General features: G+C 40.7%; 2 protein-coding genes across 5 annotated transcripts; one reads left to right on the top strand and one right to left on the bottom strand.

Annotated features, from left to right (window-relative positions):
* The first annotated feature begins 525 nt into the window (after window positions 1–525).
* gabpa (GA binding protein transcription factor subunit alpha) lies at window positions 526–5,554 on the top strand. Of its 3 annotated transcripts, none has more exons than XM_058391459.1 (10): window positions 526–665; window positions 1,970–2,068; window positions 2,171–2,315; window positions 2,404–2,488; window positions 2,587–2,814; window positions 3,129–3,323; window positions 3,482–3,535; window positions 3,833–3,961; window positions 4,160–4,352; window positions 4,826–5,554. In XM_058391459.1, exons 2-10 carry the CDS (start codon window positions 1,992–1,994, stop codon window positions 5,088–5,090), a joined length of 1,371 nt encoding a protein of 456 aa, XP_058247442.1. In that variant the 5' UTR covers window positions 526–665; window positions 1,970–1,991; the 3' UTR covers window positions 5,091–5,554. The 3 variants fall into 3 exon arrangements, with proteins under 3 accessions (XP_058247442.1, XP_058247441.1, XP_058247443.1); XM_058391458.1 differs by lacking the exon at window positions 526–665 and adding an exon at window positions 722–918; XM_058391460.1 differs by lacking the exon at window positions 526–665 and adding an exon at window positions 975–1,809.
* A 62-nt stretch (window positions 5,555–5,616) lies between these two features.
* appb (amyloid beta (A4) precursor protein b) lies at window positions 5,617–21,094 on the bottom strand. Of its 2 annotated transcripts, XM_058391456.1 has the most exons (17): window positions 20,911–21,094; window positions 16,233–16,400; window positions 15,607–15,736; window positions 15,324–15,436; window positions 14,468–14,655; window positions 14,086–14,336; window positions 12,756–12,926; window positions 11,677–11,810; window positions 11,515–11,589; window positions 10,776–10,934; window positions 10,535–10,663; window positions 10,342–10,441; window positions 9,955–10,152; window positions 9,230–9,283; window positions 7,741–7,832; window positions 7,478–7,624; window positions 5,617–7,375 (listed from the first exon to the last, which is right to left on the bottom strand). In XM_058391456.1, the coding sequence occupies exons 1-17, from the start codon at window positions 20,968–20,970 to the stop codon at window positions 7,274–7,276; spliced, it is 2,271 nt and encodes a 756-aa protein (XP_058247439.1). In that variant the 5' UTR covers window positions 20,971–21,094; the 3' UTR covers window positions 5,617–7,273. The 2 variants fall into 2 exon arrangements, with proteins under 2 accessions (XP_058247439.1, XP_058247440.1); XM_058391457.1 differs by lacking the exon at window positions 12,756–12,926 and having other exon boundaries at window positions 20,911–21,093.
* Between the last annotated feature and the right edge of the window lie 338 nt (window positions 21,095–21,432).

The following is a 21,432-nucleotide window of genomic DNA, read 5'->3' on the forward strand; positions in this document are numbered from 1 at the left end:
AAAAACTGATGTGTATGAACCAGAAATAAACTTTCCTAATGTTACTGTTATGCAAAAGAGTTTGGAATGATATTCGAGGTAAATGCACAGGCGTGTACTTGATACAAGTACTTAAATAAATCTCTTACAGTATGACAGACGGAATTGTTTAGATTGCTTTGGGGGCGTGTCCTAAATGCTTTATTCATAGATATAAGATCCTAGTGGTTTTAAGGAGGGTGAGAGAAAAGTGGACATCCTTTCCCAAAAATAAAAATAAAAAAAATAGTTTAATGGACAATTCCAAGGCATTAAGCTGCGTCTAATGCTAACGTGCATTTCTTGTAAGAGTGTAAAATAAACCATATTAAAGAAAACAAACTTTCCCGTCGTGAATTCGTGCCGGACATCAAACCGTGTATCTAAAACCCCGTGAATGGTCCAGTAAACTCCAGTTGTTGAGTTTTATGTGAAATAAAGCCGGTTATTAAGCTGAGGGCTCTCTCTCACACACAGGCCTCCTCCACATCCCCGCCCCCAGCGCACTGCTCACCAAAAACTAGCACGAACACTTAGTCAAGTTAGCACACACTAAGCTAGCCGCTTACAACACAAGTCCTGAAAAAAAAAAAACACACAGACACAAAACTCTAAAAGCTACAACACTTACCATTCCCCAAGAAGAGGTAAAGTATACCGCAACTAATGTGTATTTCTTCAGTTTAAACGTGCATTTATGTAGACTGTAATGATGTGAATGTGTACTGTTATGCTGTTCCTTCTGGCCTGAGCCGTGTTTCCCGCTTTTTGTTGAAATTCCACTATAAGCTAACGCCAGTTAGCATCACGAGAGTTTACCATTCATACTAGCTAGCCGCTGTGCTAACACTGGATGTTGACGGCTCCACGTATCTACTCCAGAAGTGATTTTCACGCCAGGTGAAGTAGCTGTGAGACCCACGGCGTTGCTGTAATACCGAGCCGTGCGGCTCAGATGTACCGAAGCGCCGCGGGTGATAAGTTCCGAGCACGGCTGCTCGCTTTACGTTTGTCACACGGCTGGAGAACTAGCTAGCCGAGTTGCCAGGCGTGTCTTGTTTCTCGTTAGCTCGCTGTCCTGATAAACAAAGGCCGGGGGGGTACTTTTTAATCGAGCATTTTAGAACACTGAAATATCGTTACCTGACCTCCAGACTACATTGATTTTCCGTGTAATCGTGATCATTTCGAGCGCGGCGGCGTCCCCGTTACTGCAGCCCGTTTTCGGAAGTCTGACAGCGCCGCGCACTTTTCGCCAGGATTTCCGGCTGCTTTTACATTGCCCTTCTGTTGTTTTGTTTCCGTTTCTTCCATTTCCGTTCTAACTTTCCAGAATCAAAAGTGCGATATGTGGCGATCGGTTAAAAGTTTCAAAAGTTTACAAAAGTCCCCGTTTACATAATTTTAGTGTTATATTTTGAAACTCAAAACGACCCCAATATGGCAACTACGTTTGCATGTACTCGCGTGTCCTCGCGCTTCAAAGCGTCGTTTTCGAGAAGTGCTAAGCTACCGAATAATAACAAGTACAACTGATCAGACTTTTGTGCAGGTTTATTAATGTTTGTTATGGCATGTTGATGTCAGTCAGATGGTAAATAATCGTGATGGGCCTAGTCACTGGCCAGGCCTCGGTTTTGCGTGAGAGTTGGAAGGGGTTTAGAGAGGCGCCTCGGTGGTTCAGCAGTCTCCTCCTCTCCGCTCCCTCCATGGAGTCTCACAATAAACCTCCATGTTTAGAGGAACTTGGAGTGAACACCACTGACACGTCTGTCTACTTACTAAAGCAAGGTCACAAAGCCATTCCTGACATGTATATTATCTAAAAAATAAATAAATAGCCACTTTAAAAATATTCATGCGTTCTAAAAAGTTTATTTTCTTAATTATCATCTTTGACCATTTTCTGATTTAAGATAAAATGACTTAATTCTGCTGGTTTGGTTTGAAGGTGGCTGAATATCACTGGTAGAATGTCAAAAAGTGAGGCTGAGGAGATGATTGAGATTGAAATCGATGGACAAGAAAAACAAGAATGCTTAGAAGAAGGGTGAGTTCGTTGAATTTTTTGTGTCCCCCTCACTCCTGCCTTCACCTGCGAGGATGTGTCCTTGCGTATGCAGAATATTATAACTTATTTTATTTTCTGTAGGATCGAGGAACAGACCATCACAGCAAGTGATCTCATCACTCAGGACATTGACATCAATGAGCCGGTCGGTAACTTGAAGAAGTTGCTGGAGCCCAGACTACAGATTGCTCTGGATGGATATGATATTTGTCTGCAGGACATCCATGTAGGTTTTTTTTATATATTCATTGCATTTATCACTTCATTGTGTGAGAAAGTGTAAGCTGAACTCACCTTTGATTTCTTTCCTGCAGCTGCACCCTGACCACAGCCTTTTTGACCAGGGTGTGAAGACTGATGGCACAGTACAGCTCAGTGTGCAGATCATCACCAAACCTGGTATGTGCACTCACCTGTGTCATACCTGCCCGTGTTCTTATAGATGAAGAGAAGAGGCATATTTGCAAAATCTAATGTTGTGTTCAAATGTCCTGTAGGTGAGGAGAAGTTGAATATACTGGAGATAGTGAAGCCGGTAGAGACAGTGGAGGTGGTGATAGATCCTGATGCAGCCACAGGAGAGGAGGCTCACTTGGTGGAGGATGGTCAGGTGATAGCAGTGGAGCGAGCTGCCATCGCAGATGAGACCTCTGAACAGGTGACACGATGGGCAGCCGCACTCGAGGGCTACCGCAAGGAGCAGGTCCGACTCAGTATTCCTTATGGTGAGTGCTAGGCCCACAAGACCATATTCCACTGCATGATTTTACCATAAAATTAGCTGTAGTTTTTGATTTATAACTCCTTGTTTCTTCACGTGTAAATGGTAAACTGTAATGTGTTAACTAATTGTATTAACTATCTATTGTAAAACGTAATATTTTTAATGTTTTATATTAAAATATATATAATTTAATAATGCTGTTCAGATAACCATAGTTTGTTCTTGTTACATTTTATTACAAATTGCATGATTTTGTTATCTGACATATTGCATCGCAAATAGTGTTATAACAATATTGCTCTGTAATTTCGGCAGACCCTGTACAATGGACGGCAGATCAAGTGATCCACTGGGCAGTATGGGTGATGAAGGAGTTCAACATTGAGGAGATTGAGGTGGGAGGCATCCACATCCCTGGTCGTCAACTGTGTGCCTTCAGCCAAGAGGAGTTTCTTCAGAGAGTGCCCAATGGAGAGATCTTGTGGAGCCATCTGGAGCTCTTGCGCAAATGTGAGTATTTAATGTCTGCGTGTGTGCACATGTGTGTTTTATATAAGTATTGTTGTAAATTGATTATTTTCGTTTTTTTTATTTTGAGTAAACACTTTCTTCTATATAAGAAGTGCATGTGACTAATTCACGTTATGTATTTTTCATACCTGTTGCAGATGTTCTGGCAAGTCAGGAGCAGGGCCAGGAAGCTACTGTCACTATTGATCAGCGTGAGTATCTCCACTGTGACATTTTTACAGTAGATGATCAACTTCAGCTGGGACAATTAGTTTTTTATGCACTATTGACAATATTGGTTGTAAAAATGATTAATGTGGTCAGTTATGCAACCAGTAGTAAGGCAGCAGTATGTTAGATATATACAGTTTGGGTAGATAATATAATAATTTATGTGGTTATAACTTGTGCATGTTTATGTGGTTCATTTATTTTCACACAAGTTGAATGCTTGTTTTCTCCTGACCACTTTCATCTGAATTTCCACTTGTCTTTCACTGGGCCTCCAGCTGTGCAGATCATCCCTGCACCTGTACAACAAGTCACACCCGCAAGCATTAAGGTGCAGAAGCATAACAAAGTTCCCCGAGCTCCACGCATCTCTGGAGAGGAACGCAGTTCCCCTGGCAACCGTACAGGTCACATTCAGTTTTACATGCTGTCTGTTTGCAATTAAAAATATGTGACGTGAACTCTCATGGATTGCTTTTTCTAACAATATAGAGTGGTGGTGATGTTTGTTAGCACAGATCAGATTTGATTTACTGAAAACATTTATTTAAATGTTTTTTCTCCAAAACCTTATGTTTTCCTTCTGTTTATGCCACTCTTCTCAGGTAATAATGGACAGATTCAATTATGGCAGTTCTTGCTGGAGCTGCTGACTGATAAGGATGCCAGGGACTGCATTTCCTGGGTCGGCGAGGAAGGCGAGTTCAAACTCAACCAGCCGGAGCTGGTGGCTCAGAAATGGGGTCAGAGGAAAAACAAACCCACCATGAACTACGAGAAGCTCAGCAGAGCCCTCAGGTTTGTTTAAAACCTTGTTTTTATTATGGAGTAGTGGCAGTGTTTTCTTTCAACATGTTTAAAACAAGTCTAGTCACTCTAGGGTGGTGACAGTACATATGTAACCCATGGGGACATGCAACAGTTGAAAATGATTTAAAGCACACACCTTTGTATAACCTTAGTTAGGGTGTAAGTAACAATTGTTTGTCATGCATTTTATCTGCCTTGCTTGGCATCACTACATTGTTAATTTAATTAAGTGTATGTTGTTTATATAAAATGGGCTGACATCCAGTCAACCAATTTCTCTCTGTACTGATTTAATACTTGCCATAATGCCTGCATTATGAATGATATAGAAATGTGCTTGTTGTTATGCTGCATGAAGATTAAAGGCTGCAGATGTAGTAAGCTCTTCATGGCCATCTGCTTGTCCTTTTCTGATGTGCCCATGTCTCACTACATCCTGACTGAATCTATCTCTCCCACAGATACTACTATGACGGAGACATGATCAGCAAAGTGCAGGGCAAGCGCTTCGTCTACAAATTTGTTTGTGACCTGAGAACTCTGATTGGCTACAGCGCTGCTGAGCTCAACAGCCTGGTGACGGAGTGCGAGCAGAAGAAACTGGCACGGGTACAGCTGCACGGCATCGGGCAACCCGTCAACACGGTCGCCCTGGCAACGGCTGCAGGACAGCCAGTCACCACTGTTACGCTGGCCACTGCCGCCACATTGGATAAGGACAGCTGAGTGGGAGGGGCTATGTGAGATATGATGTGGAGAAGAGAAGGGCAAAGCATGGGCAAAGACTTTGGGCAGGACAAGTGCATTTATGAATGGGTGTATGTGTGTTTTATGAGTGTGTGTGTGTGTGTGTGTATATATATAAATATATAAGAATGAGTGTTAAGGGACAGTATAGCAGGTCTCAGAAGAGAGCATGATTGGAGTTGTGTGTATGAGAGAGATGATGAAATTACTAATGACCATATTTGAGCTTTGAGTTTGTGTATGCTTCTTCTCTGACTGCAGGGTAGCAATGGCTGCATTTCCATTGTGTATATACTCTATGTTTTTGATAGCCACAATGGCAGTGTATTTTGATATTTTCCATTTCTAAAGGATGTTTTTCTTTTTTTATTTTGAGGTCGACTCCCTCAAGGTGAGGTACTTTTAACTGTCCACCAGGGGGAAATAAAGAGATAATTTTTGAATAGCTGAGTCTGCTCAATCAATGGACACACACTACCATCCAAAATCAGACATGACTACAAAGTTCTATGTACATTCAAAACTTTTTATTCATGGGATACAGTGTAGAAAGCATTTTCCCCAGTCTAAGCCAATGATTTTGATAGATACATACAGGGGGAAAAAAAAAGACATGGCAGGAAGGAGAGACTGACAAAGATGGCGTCTTCCCTTTCTTCACTTCCCCTTACTGACCACAGAAGCTCATCTCTGAGTATTCTTGCATAACCAGAACACCTGATTTTAGAGCTATTCTATGGAGGAGGGGAATAAATGTCCATTTGAACCAGTCTGAAATGTAGCTCACAGGATTGAAAGAGATGCCTGTGGAGCAAATGAGAGATTTAAAAGCTAAATCAGATGTTCAGCTATGCTACCTTTCTACTGCCCTCCTTTTAATTTGGATGCTTTCTAATAAAACACATGCCCATTTGGCCCTCTGAGAGATAAAGTGAGTGAATGACAAACAGCAAAGACAAGAAAAGCAGCCAAGATTTTATCCCATTTAGTGTTTGTGAATGTCACAGATAAAAAACAATGCAAATGGGAAATATATGTCTTCCAAAAAGGTGGACAGAAACAATAACTGTTTCTTTCTCTTATTAACTCCTGAGATGGAATGAAAGTAAACAGGGCCAAAGCAAAAGGCCCCATGGGGAAAAAAACAAAACAAAAAATAAGGAATGCATAGGATACCAACAAAACACATGGGCTAGTATTATACTTCATTAACATATTACAGCTTCTCCAGCCCCATGCAGCCGTGTGTGTGCACGTGTGTTATAGAAGAGTTCAAAAGAAAAGCACTGACTTCATTTAAAGCATCTCTCAATCAACAAAGACATTTGGATTTCTTTAAAATTACATGACCACAAGAAAACACTAAAATGTACAATCCTGCTATAATCTCTATGTTGAGAGAGGCTGATACCAGCAAGTGGATCCGAAACCTTCTCTCTGTCATAATTGCCATGCACTAAATAGGTACAGCTATTTTTTGCCTTGTTTCAATACATCACACACAATATAAAACAAACTTTAATATTTATCCTCTTAAGTATTATTTATATATGTATATATATATATATATATATATATTTTTTTTTTTTAAAATCTTGTTTTAAATATTTTTCTGGAAAAAAAAACAGACCTAGGACAAGACCGGTCTGGAAATGGAAAGCTCAAAATGATGAATACATTATTCCTGCTTCTGGCCGTCTTTGCATTCAAAGTCTTTCACACATGAGCCCAGCACAGCTGTTGTCCGAATTTCCGGGAAAGACAGGATGATGGAGGGAAGCCACAAAAAAGCCATAGGGGAAAAGCAGACAGTAAGTGCAGGAAAGTAAGAAGCACAGACAGAGCTAGAGCAGAGAGGACAGATGGATGGAAGGGGAAAAGAGGCTAGATGAAAATGCATAAAGATACTTAGTGCTTGGACTTGAGTGACGGGGCAGGAGTCCGGACAGACAGACATATGGCTTGATGAGGAAAAACGATGCATCGCTTTTCTGTGCAAATAACGTGAGCACTCATGTGTGTGATTGGATGAAATGGTCAGGTGATGAAAGCCACTCTTATCTCCATGAGTTCAGCACTAGAGCAGATGAAAGATCAGCATTTATTTGCTGTCTTGGTGGAGAGAGGTGAGAGGGGACGTGTGGTGGGGAGTGAATGAAGACTTAGTTCTGCATCTGCTCAAAGAACTTGTAGGTGGGGTTCTCATAGCCATTCTGCTGCATCTTAGTGAGGTGGCGTTCCTCTGGAGTCACTGCGGCATCGACCTGAACAAGAAAGCTCAGTTGGAACATGGAGAGCATAGTTCATAGTATTCCATTCTACTCTAGCACTACAATATGTAACAGAAATCATTTGAAAGCACAGACCTCTATGACTCCATGGTGGATGGATGAGTACTGCTTCTTCCTCAGCATTATGAGGGTGATAACGATGATGGTAGCGATGACGACTCCTCCTACCATTAGGCCTATTATGGCTCCCTTATTCGAGCTTACATCGTCTGCAAAGAACACCTGAATGGACAAGAGGCCTGTTAACCATCTACCCCGAGATATAATTTCCACTGAGACTTTTTTTTTGAAAAACTCCTACTAGTCTATGCTAAACTGCATATAATGAATGTTTATACCAATTTCTGGTGATGTACTTCATATCCAGCGCTGCGTCTCTCTTCAGTGTCTATCCGCACCTCTGGCATCTCATCCGGCTTTAGGCCAGACACTACACAAATAGATGAACAGGAACAAACATGGAAATGATCATTGCTAACATATTCACCAAAAAAAGAGTAATTATAAGGAATAAGGCAGTGCCTTTTAACTTTGTCTCTAGCTACTGTATCATAGCATGTGGGATCCTGCACTAAGTAAAAATGTAAAAAAAAAAACCTTTTTACTTAAAACTCAAATACTCACTCACAACAGAAGTCTATTTCTGGGAATTGGGACTGCATGTTCATGAGGAAGAATTTGGGCCTGATAGCACTAAACCAGAACTATGTTTTGTTGCATTAGTCCACTATTAAAAATTTTAGAAACTCTCATATTTTTCTCATCCCAAGATCTTTAGTTGAAGAACAGTTGTAATTTTTTTTATAGACAACTACAATCAGGTTCATAAAAATATTGATGTATTGATGAATATTGATGTAAAAGTTATTGTTATTTTAGCTGTCTACTACAGTATACTGTTGAAATTAAATAAAGAATTTGAGCTGACAGTGCAGATGTTATGGTTTAATTAGAGGGTGAACGATTATAACACTTTCTTTATGTGGCTCACATACCTTCTCCAGAGTCTTCTCTTCCCATCATTCTAGTAAAAGTTTGTCTTTTCTGTTCATAGGATGGTGTTCTAGAACTGTACAGGGGTTTTCCCCTTCTTTTTAAAGATGTTTTTGGCAAACTATATCCTGGTATTCCTGCTTTTGAGGCATACCAGTGGTCTACATCTTGTGGTTATCCCCTTAAATTGACTCTGGTGAAGGAGTCTCCTGATTGTTGATTTTGACACGGATCCTCCTAACACCTGGAGGGTGCTGCTGATCATGCTGTCTGTTATGATAGGTTTTTTTTCTTCACCAGGGAAAGAATGTTCTGTTTAATTGATTTCTACTGTTATTAATTCCTACAACGTTCACGTGATTTGGATGTAAATACTCTCAAATTCTAGCTGAAACTCTGCACATTAAGCTTTGTCAAGGTCCAAATATATATGGACCTGACTCTATTTTAACCATTTTCATGATGTATTCTGCATTTTGTCTTGCCAGTGTAAATATGATCATTAACTATCTGACTATGTATTATGTGTACATAGTGTCAGGGTTTTTATTTTTATATATTGTGGACCACAAAGTTTCCCTAGGAATCAGCAAAGTTAATGAAGGATGTCAATTTGTCAGTCTGTCCTACATCTCTGCTCTTGGACTTTCATTATACGTTTCGGGCCAATGGTTTTTCTTATTTTCCTCAGTACATGGCAACATGCTGAAATCCCTACTGTGGCAATCACTTATGTACTAGAGACTGGCTAGATAGAGAGTAGGTTGATTAATGTTTTACAGCAGTACACCAGCATTTATTTGTAACCATAACAGATTCAAAACAAGCACTCACCGGGTCGTGTGGGAAGTCCTCTATCTGGAGCTGGACGGGCATCTACAGGCTCAACTAAAAACAAGAAACATGTAACAAAGTGATTATTTACTGCAAATCTTCTAGCATTGCTATCAAGTAAATCCTGACAGATAGAGAGAGAAAAATGAAAAATATGTTTTTTATATGTTTGCCAAGCAACAGGAAGCTAAATGTCCAGAAGTTAATAATTAGCAGATTTTTACAGGACAAGATACTAAGCCAAGATACAAGATACTAAGCCACAATATCATGGCTCAGTATTTGCTCACAAGCCTGACACTCATGAATTCACATTGTTAAAAAGTTAAAATCAGAGCATAGTGAGTGCAGCCACTACGAGAAGCAAATGTGTACATTTCACATCCCGCATCATTTCTCCTCGAGGGAACCTGGTCTGAATATTGCTTTGTCTGAAGAAGTTGAGGGTTTTTGGGTGGCTCTCATATAGCTGTAGCAGGAGATCGACAATATTAAATGCTATACCTAACCTTTAAATGTTGGCACCTGTGCAACCACACAATCAATTAGATTCAACTTTAATGACAAGTTTCGGGGATAATGACTTATTAGCACTTCCCCAAACACTGTAATCTGCTTGCTGTCTCTGTGTGTGAGTGTGCTTTTAAGAGCTATATCCTGCTGTGCTAACTTGAGCTTGCTTCTCTGTGGTTGTGATGTGATCCATGTGTGCGGTTTTAATGTACCATGGTTATCAGTGTTGGCTTGGTTAAAGCTCTCGGGGTGGATAAAGCCCAGGTTATCCTGCTCCACGGCCACTGAGTCCACAGAAGGGGTGCTGTCAGGGGGCATCAAAGCGTCATTACCATAACTCACTCTCATATCGGACTGAACAGAGGAGAGCTGCTGACTGGCCTCGGCCTGCACACGCTCCAGCAGCAACGCTACACAGGCATACAGAGACAGAGAGAAATTATGAGATTGTAAGTCTTATGAGTCACTTTCATTTAAAATATATTTGGAAATCTATACATTTGAATGCATTATGTATACATGCATATTTGAAATAGTGACTGTTTTTGAGTCAGAGACAAAATGAGACACGATGTAAACAGTAAACACACAGTACTCACCCACTTGGCCCTGGATTTCACTAGACACCTGTGGGACCTTGTAGAGGTAGGCCACACTTTCATTCAGACGTTCCTCAATGACACGCAAGTGAGCTAGCACCTAGAAGCAGTGGATTTACAGGTCACACTAATACAGTGCTGTTAGCACCCAGAGACCGATCTACTATGTAAATGTAGGCAGTGAAGTGGATACCTGAGGGCGGATCTGAGCCGCTTTCTTGGGGTCCACCATGCGAACATGCTCAAAATGTTTCAGTGTGTGCTGTCTGTCCTTTTGCTCGGCACGCACATACTTTTTAAACAGGCCAAACACCTGACGAGGCTGCAGAACAAAAACAAGATGAAACAAGATGGTTTTACACTGTAGTTCAGTATGTGTAGGAGGTTAGTCTGTGAGTGTGTGTGTGTGTGTGTGTGTGTGTGTGTGTACGTACCCGAGGCTGGTCAGCCTGAAGTGCAGTTAGGAAGCTGTCCAGTGCCATACGGCGGCGGTCGTTAAGCAGAGACTCCACCCGAGCAATGTGAGTCTCTACCAGCTGCTGCCTCTCATTGGCTGCCTCCTGCTCTAATGCCTCAACCTTTTCCTGGAAATGCTGTGTACAAAATACATACATAAGGCCTACCACATTCAGATTAATCTTTTTTTTATTGTTATTAGCACTGTCAACCTGATCCTCTTTTAAAATCAAGAGCTAAAATTTAGAAAACATCTCACATGGCCTCCTTCAATATTAAACACTCCAGTACGGTCTTACTCTATGCTTCTCTGCTCACTACTATCGGATGTTTCTGATTTTACATAGTAATAATAGGCTTGGTCATGGCTAGTATTAATGCTCAAGCAAACAATAAAAAAAATACTGACAAGGGCATTTAAAATGAGCAAGTTTTTACTTAATCATGAAGACTAGCTCTCTCGCTACATAGCTAGCATAAGCCAGTAACCTTTCATATGATTTAAATTAGGTTGTTTTCATCATTATTATCTTTTTTTTTTAAATACTCTTTTGCAGTCAATTATTTCTAGTACCAGTCTGTCCTCGCCATGTGGCAGGTACAAGCAAGATTCATTGCAGGTGGATGTGGTCCAGTACATTAACAACAATCAATGCCTTGCCAAATGAACATACCACTTGAATACACCAATATGGCAAGCAAACTGATTTAGATTACCTGAATGACAGCCTTCTTATCAGCACGGGGAAGGCTCTTCACCTGCCTCTCCGCCTCCTCCCACTCCCTCATCACCTAAAAATGAAAACGCTTCATTATTGTAATAACAGAAACATTATCTCTGATCACAACACTCTCTAAAATGTCTTTTGTGGTGCTCACCTGGGACATCCTCTCCCTGTGTTTGGCCTCTAGACGCTCTTTAGCCTTTTGGAAGTGGGAGTGTTCATTTACATCTCCAGGAGCCTCTAGGTAGCGGCCCACAGCATCAGGGGGGCTTGGAGCCATAGTGGGCACTATGATGGGGAGGGGGGTGGTTTTTATTGGGAGCAAAGCAAAAAAGAAAAAAATGAGATGCAAGAACACTGGATTTTGTTTTGTGAAGTACGCAATCAAGTTTATTATTCAAAACAAAACTCTAAAAGCAAAACAATTGTTAGTCAGTTTTTCAAAATAATCAGTCCTCCTTCAAACTTTGCTCTTGATGAAAAGTCAGTAGTGTTAGTAAAAAAGATGGTGCTATAAACTCAAAGCCTCAAGTTAAGTGGCAGACAGCTGCAGGATGAGCCAGAACAGGAAGCGTTCATTGATGTGTAGAACTGTCTAGAAACACTGAACTCTGTGTGTGTGTGTGTGTGTGTGTGTGTGTGTGTGCGTCTCAGACCCCAGATTTTGGTGAGTCAGCTCCTGTGTGAAGGATGTGTGAGTATATGATATCAGGTTGGTGGTATAAGACAACAAATCTCCCATAGAGCCCAACTATGTGCTTAACTGTGTGGAAAGCAGAGAGATGTGGGTCAAAGCCACAGACTGGTCAGACCAGCCTGACTTGTACTAAAGAGGCCAAGTGTGCAAGAAAAACACAGGTACTGCAACACAGAACACACTTTAGCAGGTTAAGAGAGAAATGCAGGTTGTTAGAACAAGAAAACCTCAACACAAACATTCACAGGGCAGTCATTAGGAGCACACAACACTGGAATGCTTATGAAAGAACATATAACACATAACCACAAATAAAAAAAAGACTCACACTACTCTTTCTACAGAGACATTTAGTAAATATGTAATGAGAAGTTAGTCAGTGCTCCACACAGGTCCTTCATAAGGCCTTGTTGTCCATGCACACTAACGCAACCAGGCACAGTGCAGCCAGAGACGGAGAATATGGAGACACAGTGCTAGTTATCAGAGAGAGTAATTCTCCCTCTTAGACAGGACGGGTGTTCTTGGAGGCTTACACACGCTGCTGCTGCACACAGCCATGCAGTACTCCTCTGATTCAAAGTTATTGCGGTTGCCTCCGCAGCCCCCGAAGGTGAAAGTAGCACAGCGTCCTGTCTCGGCAACAAAGTACCACCGGGACAGCTTGGCACGACACGGACCTTTCCGTGCCGGAGCCCAGCACACGGCTGACGAGGGAGAGATACGTCGCATTATTCACACAAATGCATCTGTGTACACACCAGAGCTGTAATGAAGACCACTTCTCAAAAAAGATGATAGATGATTAAAATTCTCCAATGTTCCAAAGTCTGATTAGTTGTGCATAGTTTTCATATAACAGCACAAGTAGTTCTGGCTGTAACTTAAATTAAAGGGTTTATATTAATACATAAGTTCTAATACATTATTGTTTCTGCTACACAGAGACTAAGACTCATAAAGAATAACTTTAAAAATGTGTTCTTTAAAAGGAAATCTCACACGCATTGATGTGGTAAATTATTTCATAAAGAGACATTTGCTTAATTTTTATAAAGGTAATCTTGGTTGTAAGTTCTCTTCACCTGAGCTACACTTTCTGTTTTCTCGGTAAAACGGCCTGTAACTGCATGATTTTAGGCATTGTGCTGCGACATGATCACACACACACAATCAGACACAGACAGACAATCACAGCCTGTTTTCAAAGAGAGAACCCTCTAGTCAATAATAAACAGAACAAAATCTCCATTTCAAAACAGACTGAATAAAAAATAGTTAAGACCCCACTACTAGTGCTTGGAAACAGTTGCACCACCAGGCACTACTGTGAGGCTGAGGTTTGATCAAGACACCAGCTCTAGCATACACACACACTAACACATCTGAGATGGTATGGAGTCGAGTCAGGCCACTGCACAAACATGGCAGATGCATTACCTCTCCTTTAAAAAGAGGCATTGACTTTGTTAGCTGAGGCCTATCAGATTCTAAAACTGACACATGAGGAGATATATACCACTTCATCACTTTTCACTGATGTTATTTTAGCTGAAGATCACATATGATGTCCACTGTTGACAAAAAAAAGCAGCTAAGTGGACAGGCTTTACTAGAAGGACGTTATACACACATACACACACACACTCATTTTAGCATGCACACAGCGGATTCACTCACATTCATGTAATCTTTACTCAAACACAACAACCAATGCTATATGGATGGAGGTTTGTCCTGTCATGCTTAATTAGGCAAAACCTGAAGAACAACAATGTCTGATTATAATATATAATACCATATATTCTGCTGTCTACATGCATGTACAAACATTTTTGTTAGTATATGAGTGCAAATGCATCTTACCTCGCACAACCTCTTCTATAGACTCAGTGGTTGTAGTAGTGGTGGTGGTCATAGCAACATTTGAAGCTTGCTCACTGGTGTCCCGTTCATTCATAGCCTCCTCGTCCTCATCATCTTCCTCGTCGTCTTCCACACCGTCGCCATCCTCATCATTCTCCCAGGCATCTTCTACATCGTCTCCCATGTCCTCATCTACATCCACGGTGGCAGACTCCAGTTCCTGCTGTTCTGTTGGGACTTGTTTCGGCAGGCTGCGATCAAATAAGGAAACTGTGTGTTCACATATCAGCTAAGGTCTATGGGTTTAAATCTGTTGGCACAATATGTGCGAGTGTTACCAGTGTGTGTTTTATTTGGGTGATGATGCGCTATAAGCATATACCTGTCAGTGTATTCATTCTCAGCGGCTCCCCACCAGACGTCAGAGTTCACTTCCTCTTGCTCTTCAGCCTCAGAGTCTCTCTGTTCCTCCAGTGGGCAGCACACAAACTCCACACCACGGAAACGGTCAATACCGCATGGCAACAGCATCCCGAAGTCATGCAGATTCATTGATCGATCACCACATGACTGCAGGCGTGAAAGGAGCCATGAAAATGAAAGCAGGAAAGGAAAGGCTTGAGAGTTGGTATATAGAAAGTAATTTTTTTGGGCAGATAGCATGCAGCAACATTACAACAGTTCTGTTCAGTCTCAAATGGTATTCTGTTCAGTTTTAAATGTTTCTTATTGTTTTAATGTATTTTAATATTTTTCACTTTCTGTATAAATGCAGGCTGGTTTATTTGAGATTCAGTGCAGACCCTGTATGAATGCAAATTATGTTAAATTCATTTCAACCACAATTAGTCGGTGAACAATTAAAATACAAACCAGATGTCATTCAGCTTGCATATATACTTAACATTAGCTGAACTTGCTAAGCTAAAAACAGCATATAATGGTTGCCAGTATAAAGGTGTCACGTATGGACCTAAGGTAACTAATGTCCCTAAAATGAAGTAGAACTAAGCAATAAAGGCATTATCAATGCTTCACTAACAGCACCTGTGCTTGGCTTAGATATAATATATAAAGCCCAGCTTAGCTAGGCTCAAATGTTAGCTAAATAACATTAGCTTGAATTTAGTAATTAGTTTTGAGTGTACACAATGGCTTTTGTGTACCACACTGCAAGTTCTTTACTGATACTCTGCAGGGTAATGAGAAGATGTGCAGCGTGTGCTGTAGATCCTGACCTCTTTGGCCACAGTGTGCCAGTGCAGGTGACTCTCACACATATCCATCCGCTCCTGGTGAAGGAACTTACACTTGTCAGGAACCAGAAGGGCGTCACTCACAAACTCTCCAACTGACAGACGGAAAAATATAACACCCTGTTATTAACTAAGCACGTGTCTGTTATCACTATAGGAGACAACACTCAACACTCTTCATTCAGAGCACATCAGACAAATGTGCATGTACATGTTATAAAAGACATAAAAAAACAAACACACACACACACACGCACACACTTACCCAGGCAGCGGTAGGGCACTACAATGTGTACGTGGCTTCGGCACTGACGCCTGCCCTTCTTGCACCAGTTCTGGATGCTGACTGGCTGGTTGGCTTCCACTACATTAGTGATCTGCAGGTCGGGATACACCTACAAAACAGCAAGCTATTCAGTACAACTTATTTGGTACAAAGATTGAGGAATATTTTAATAAAAATTATACACAACCATACAATATTAACTAATACAACAGTTTTTAATACAACATTAACACAACGTCTTAGATTCCTCAAACCTGCTACCTACTGCCAAAGGACAGGTCCAATCAAAAGGCTCTCAGTTAAAATATTAAGCAGAAATCAACTGTGCATTTTTTATTTTATTATCTGACTTCTACTGGCTTTACAGATTCAGATTCAAGATTATAAAAAAATCTGCCTGTTAATCTTCTTATGTAATTGCAAAGGATCTTACAGGCTTAGAGAAAATCACAATCACATGATGAGGTATTAGGAAAAAAGTAGCTTTTACTGATCTATATTTAATCTCATGCTGTTGACAGTATTTGTCCTCTCAGGTTATATATGGACTTTGCTCAATGTGTTTTTTTCCTTTCCATTATCACATCCTATCCCACCCCCAGTACCTCCTGGCAGTACTGCAGAATTCCTTCCTTGGTTCTGATGCAGCTCTTGGTTCCAGAAGGATCAGGCTCCCACTTGCCGCTCTGGACATTGATGTGCATGTTGAGTTTTCCACAGTACATGGCCACCTGAGGCTCAGCAAGCAATCCCACCGAGTCGTCTGATGGCACCTGCCACAAAGAGATATGGCACAGGGACATGGATGAATTTTGCACTTGATCAAACTAAGAGAGATTAATTTAAAGAGGATTTCAGAAATGAAAGTAAATTCGGTATAAATACTGACTCTACTTGCAAGTCAAGAAAACGGTCAGAAATTCATAATATAATCATTGTTATGAGAATCATGTCAGGATTGGTTGGGGGGGGGCTGAATATTTGTGCTATTTCTTAGTTGCAGCAACCGATATTTATCGGTCATCCATAAGTTACAGATTTTCACAGATATCTTAGAGACAAGTGGCTTATTTTAATAACATATGATCATGTTTCACGCCAGACCTCAAAGAAACAGGAAAGAGATTTTCACAAATGAACCTTTATGTAACACATGAGGACAGGTAAATAAACCCAAAGCTGTTATTTTCGTTGAAATATCCAATTAAAAAAGGTCACAAATGCACTGATGTGAAATAACCGTTGCTTACTTGCACAGTCAAAATCTGATCTAATTAATTCAGACTGTCTGATGTCGGTCAACAGTAAAAAATTAAAAATTAAGACACAACATGTAACAGAAGATGTATGCTTGTATCTTGTTGCTTCAGCCAAAATATCATCATCGTCATCATTGTCTCCTGATTCCCCATCTGAAGAAATTTCACTGATCCGATACTGTTTGAATTTTCATACCATTTATAAATTCGAAAGAAAAAAATCTAACAGGCCTTATTAAAATCATTTTTGTAACAGAATGTCTTCTATAGGGAACTAGCACAGAAAAAGCTTTATTGAATATCATCTGAAGAATGCAACCTGTAGCCTTGCTGTTGCAGTGTATGCGTCGACATCAATTAAAATAGAAAATTCATGCCAGTTCTAACTGCCACAGTGTTGGACTGAAAATCTCATTGGACTGATGCCTGTTCCTGCCTGCATGAGTGCAAAAACCTCCTGCTCCTAAGACTATTTTCAGTCCCAATGCACACCACTACAGTGCTGCCCTCTGAACATTTTTCCAGACATAGCTTTTTAGGAGAAAGATGAACAGTGCAAGTCTTTCCTTCGCTGAAAGATGCTTGCACACAAAGTGTAAGCAGACTGTAGGGTTAGCAGGCCAGATATGCAATGTATCCTGTAAAAACTTTTTTCCTTTTTCCTTATTAAAAATAAACTTTGAATACAGTAATCAAATGGGACGAAATAGTAGATATATGATTGAAAGCAACAAGATAGGTGTGAATGGGGCATTTTCACACAAATTTGGGTTATTCCATCTAACTGAATAGCAAGCTTTACTTATACAAAGAACAGCAGAGAGAGAGAGAGAGAGAAAGAATTATGTTTGTTCTAATGTGTTTTTTATGACCTGGCTTTGCTGGTGAATGTTACAACACATCCCCCAATAGCTATATGATACACAACGGACATACAAACAGACTACCAGCTCCACTGAGCACAAAAGATAATAGAACTGTAGCATTTATCCACATATTTGTTGTTGCCATTTTGCTTCTGGCCCTCAAAGCCAGACAGAAAGTCAACAAAAATTTGTAAATAATTACCAGTGACCCTCTGGAATTGAGCTCAATTATGAGCTTCCCATGTCCCTAATAAACAAACTGTTGGTAGAGACACAGAAATTTTCTGTGATATGGCTTATGTAAGCAACTCTTACTATGCTAGAGCCAACATCATAACACAGCATGTCCCCAAAATCTCCATACATAAGGGAAATTGATATTTTTTAGCAAAATGTATTTATGTACAAAACATACTCTACATAATTACCATCTCTTTGTATGTAATCAAACACAGAGTCGTCTCTCCCCTCATGATGAACTTGTGCTAACACATCTGGTGTTATGCACATAACTGCATGTCCATCCGAACTTTGGGACAGCTTCCCAATCGAGCCATGTGAATGATTTCAATATGTTCTTTTTTGTCAAAAGCATTCTTAAAGGATAACTGAAAAAAAATATACACCAATCAGCCATAGCAATAAAACCACCTGCCTAATATTATGTTCACAAGAGATCTGAAGGTGTGCCCTTTTTGGCTGTTAGCAGAGATGTTAAATGTTAAATGAGATCCTTAAAATCCTGTAAGTTGTGAGGTGGGGCTATGGATCAGAATTATTTGCCCAGCAGATCACACAGATGCTTGATCTAATTAAAATCTGTGGAATTTGGGAGCCAAGCCAACACCTTGTACTCTTTGCTATGTTCGTCATCAATCCTGAACCATTTCTGCAGTGTGCCAGGGAGCATTATCCTGCTTAAAATAGGCCACTCCCATTAGGGAATACAGTTGCAATGAAGAGGTGTACTTGGTCTGCAACACTGTTCATGTAGGTGGTAGGTGTCAAAGTACCATCCACATGAATGTTGAGGTTTCCCAGCAAAACACTGCTTAGAGCATCACCATGCTTCTGCTGGTTAAAACTTAAAAATACCCCCTCAAACAAGCACTCTGCAGCCTCTAAGCTGAATTTAAATCACAATTAAATAGGTAGTAATAACATTTCAGTTCCCACCTTTCCAACATCATGCCATCTGCTGAGACTCTTAGCACATCCTATAGTACAGTATGGCACATGTACAGTTACAAATCCAAATCAATTACGTACCACCTGGTCAAGCATCTGTGTGTGTGTGTGTGTTTTCCAACACATGGTCAAAGCTTTTAGAGTAGAAGGATTTGTCAGACGGTTGTTAGGCAGTGACATTTCCCACAAGATGCTAGGGAAAGATTGAAACACCACCAACAGCAATAATGGAGGTTTAAAAGCTGACTAAACTTTTAATCAGCCTCCGGTTTAATGAAAACTGGACATTCTGGGGTTTATGCTACGCTCAACAGGGATCTCATTAGATTCTTTTATTTAAGATTTCTCTGCTGTACTGTCCAAAAGAAAAGTGATTTACAAACCTTTTTTTAATATTACACCATTTGACATGTCACAATTCTGTGACAAATGTATATCACCAATCAGTGTTAATTCCTGTCTCCTCCTGTATGTGTTTGGGTACACACTGTACCCTGTCAAGAAAGGTTTCCACATTCAATACAAGGATTTAGAAATAGTACAGGTCACTTACAGGCAATGGAAAACTGATCAAATGTGTTTGATTTACGCTATGAAACTGGACCATCCCAATGAAATACATGTATGTGTCTACACGTATGCATGAGCGAATAGAAAAAAGGGGCAAACCTGATCTGTTTGTTTACAATAGTTTACACATCTGCAGGAGGAAGCTGGATTGGGCTCCACAACACATATCTTAAGTCTACAATTTTCAATTAAAGAACACAGATTAAGGTTTAATTGTTTTAAGTAAAAACACAGAAAAAAAAAGGCTGAATCGTGAAGTGCATTGCTGTAATTAAAGAGAACCAATACCCACAGTAAACACACACACACACAGACAGACAGACAGACAGACAGACAGACAGATGCCACTAACCTCAACACTAGAGCTGAATCATTTGCACTCACTGAGGGCACACACACCAAGCCTCACATTATTTACACAAGTTAGTGCACAGCAACACTACATTTGTGTAATCACATCATATCTTAGCTTGTGCTCAGTTACATAAGGCGTATTTCTGAGGCAATCACTGCAACCCAGCTGCTCTGGGCCTGAGCGATGCTGCCGTGTCGGCTTCATAAAACGCCGCAGTTCTTCGCCGCCATCTTGCTTCTGTCAAGCAGCATCTTTTCCATCCAGAACCGTAATCAGACTGGACACTGCGATCATTTCGACGACACTCAGACACCACTCACTGTCAATACAACACCTCTGCTGAATCTTCGACACGATCTACACATTAATACATTTATTCGTTTAAAGTCATCTAACATCGAGAGGTTTAAGGCCGAACAGTTTCTTGGCTTTTATTCACCAAACCTTGACGTTTTACTGGCGCAACTACAAACCCACCAGTCGTCTGGCTGATTTTCTATTGTTTTGTATGTATCTGATATTTACTTGGGAATTACCAGTTACATTATTGCAAACATACAAATATTCAGCGAATCTCATGCAGTAAACAATGAAAGTCTGCAGATCAGCGTGTAAAATATTCCTACAGGCTCAAATGCTTCTCTCGTCCATATAAAGAGGCAGAAGACAGCTGAAGAACCATAAGACTGATGATCACTGATCACTGATATGATGGGCTTTTCTCTTTAAATACCTGTCACTGACAGCAAGTGTCATCCAGGTACCCTTCACACACTGTAGCAGCTTTGTTAAAAACAGACAAGCCATGAATCTGCGAATCCACCCGAAATGGTGGGGTCAGTCACTGATAGACAGAAATACCCTGGTGCATAACAGAAACCAGGTTGTAAACACAAAGCCAGGCTCGCACCCTGTCGTCAACAGGATTTGCTGTGCCTGCATCCCTCCTACAGGCCTATGGCATTAGCGGGTTTTCTCGTGTCTTTAAGGAAAACGCGAGCAGGGAGAAAAGCCCTCTCCTGTTACACAATCCATGTTTTCTTACCTCGACAGCAAGCGACAGAGTCGCAGCTATCAGCAGCACAAAGGCCGTCCTTTCGCCCATGCTGTAATCCCTACGGCCGCGGCGCAACGCTGTTTGATAGTCGGAATAAATCTACTTTCTCTATTCCTCTGGTGTTGATGCGTTATGAGAATGTGCGAGATGCGCAGCTGCGCTAGCCCCAAGTCACGTGATCCGACGTGGAACCACTGGAATGGGCAAGTGGGCGTGGCGTAAGTGGAGCGGTGGTCAGGTATTAGCTGTCAAACAAACGTCAGTCATCAGGTGTGAAACAACATTCAGGATATTACAATTAAGCCTTTAACGGGAACAGTTATTCCAGAAGAAAAGACTCCAGGACTCTAAAGGAGGAAGGACATGGAAAATATTCCAGAACATTCCTATCAACGGAGTGAATCTTTTAATTCGCCAGCTGTTGGTTCTTCAGTCCAATAACAGTTGATTGAGCAAATGCATCTTTTTTTTCTTTGTTTACTGAATGTTTTTTTTTTAATTTTATTTTAT

Source organism: Hemibagrus wyckioides, linkage group LG06 (genome assembly GCF_019097595.1).
Source record: "Hemibagrus wyckioides isolate EC202008001 linkage group LG06, SWU_Hwy_1.0, whole genome shotgun sequence".
Classification (NCBI taxonomy): Eukaryota; Metazoa; Chordata; class Actinopteri; order Siluriformes; family Bagridae; genus Hemibagrus; species Hemibagrus wyckioides.

Bases quoted from the DNA above. Each gene is read 5' to 3' on its own strand.
- appb (XM_058391456.1), bottom strand. From the start codon at position 20,970: ATGGGCGAAAGGACGGCCTTTGTGCTGCTGATAGCTGCGACTCTGTCG. The intron at 9,284-9,954 runs GTACATTAAAAC...TCTTGTTTTTAG, and splicing joins AGCCAACACTGATAACCATG to TTGAGCCTGTAGATGCCCGT. The intron at 7,376-7,477 runs GTCTGTGCTTTC...TTTCTTGTTCAG, and splicing joins TCCACCATGGAGTCATAGAG to GTCGATGCCGCAGTGACTCC.
- gabpa (XM_058391458.1), top strand. From the start codon at position 872: ATGTTGACGGCTCCACGTATCTACTCCAGAAGTGATTTTCACGCCAG. The intron at 2,316-2,403 runs GTAGGTTTTTTT...TCTTTCCTGCAG, and splicing joins TTTGTCTGCAGGACATCCAT to CTGCACCCTGACCACAGCCT. The intron at 4,353-4,825 runs GTTTGTTTAAAA...TCTCTCCCACAG, and splicing joins AAGCTCAGCAGAGCCCTCAG to ATACTACTATGACGGAGACA.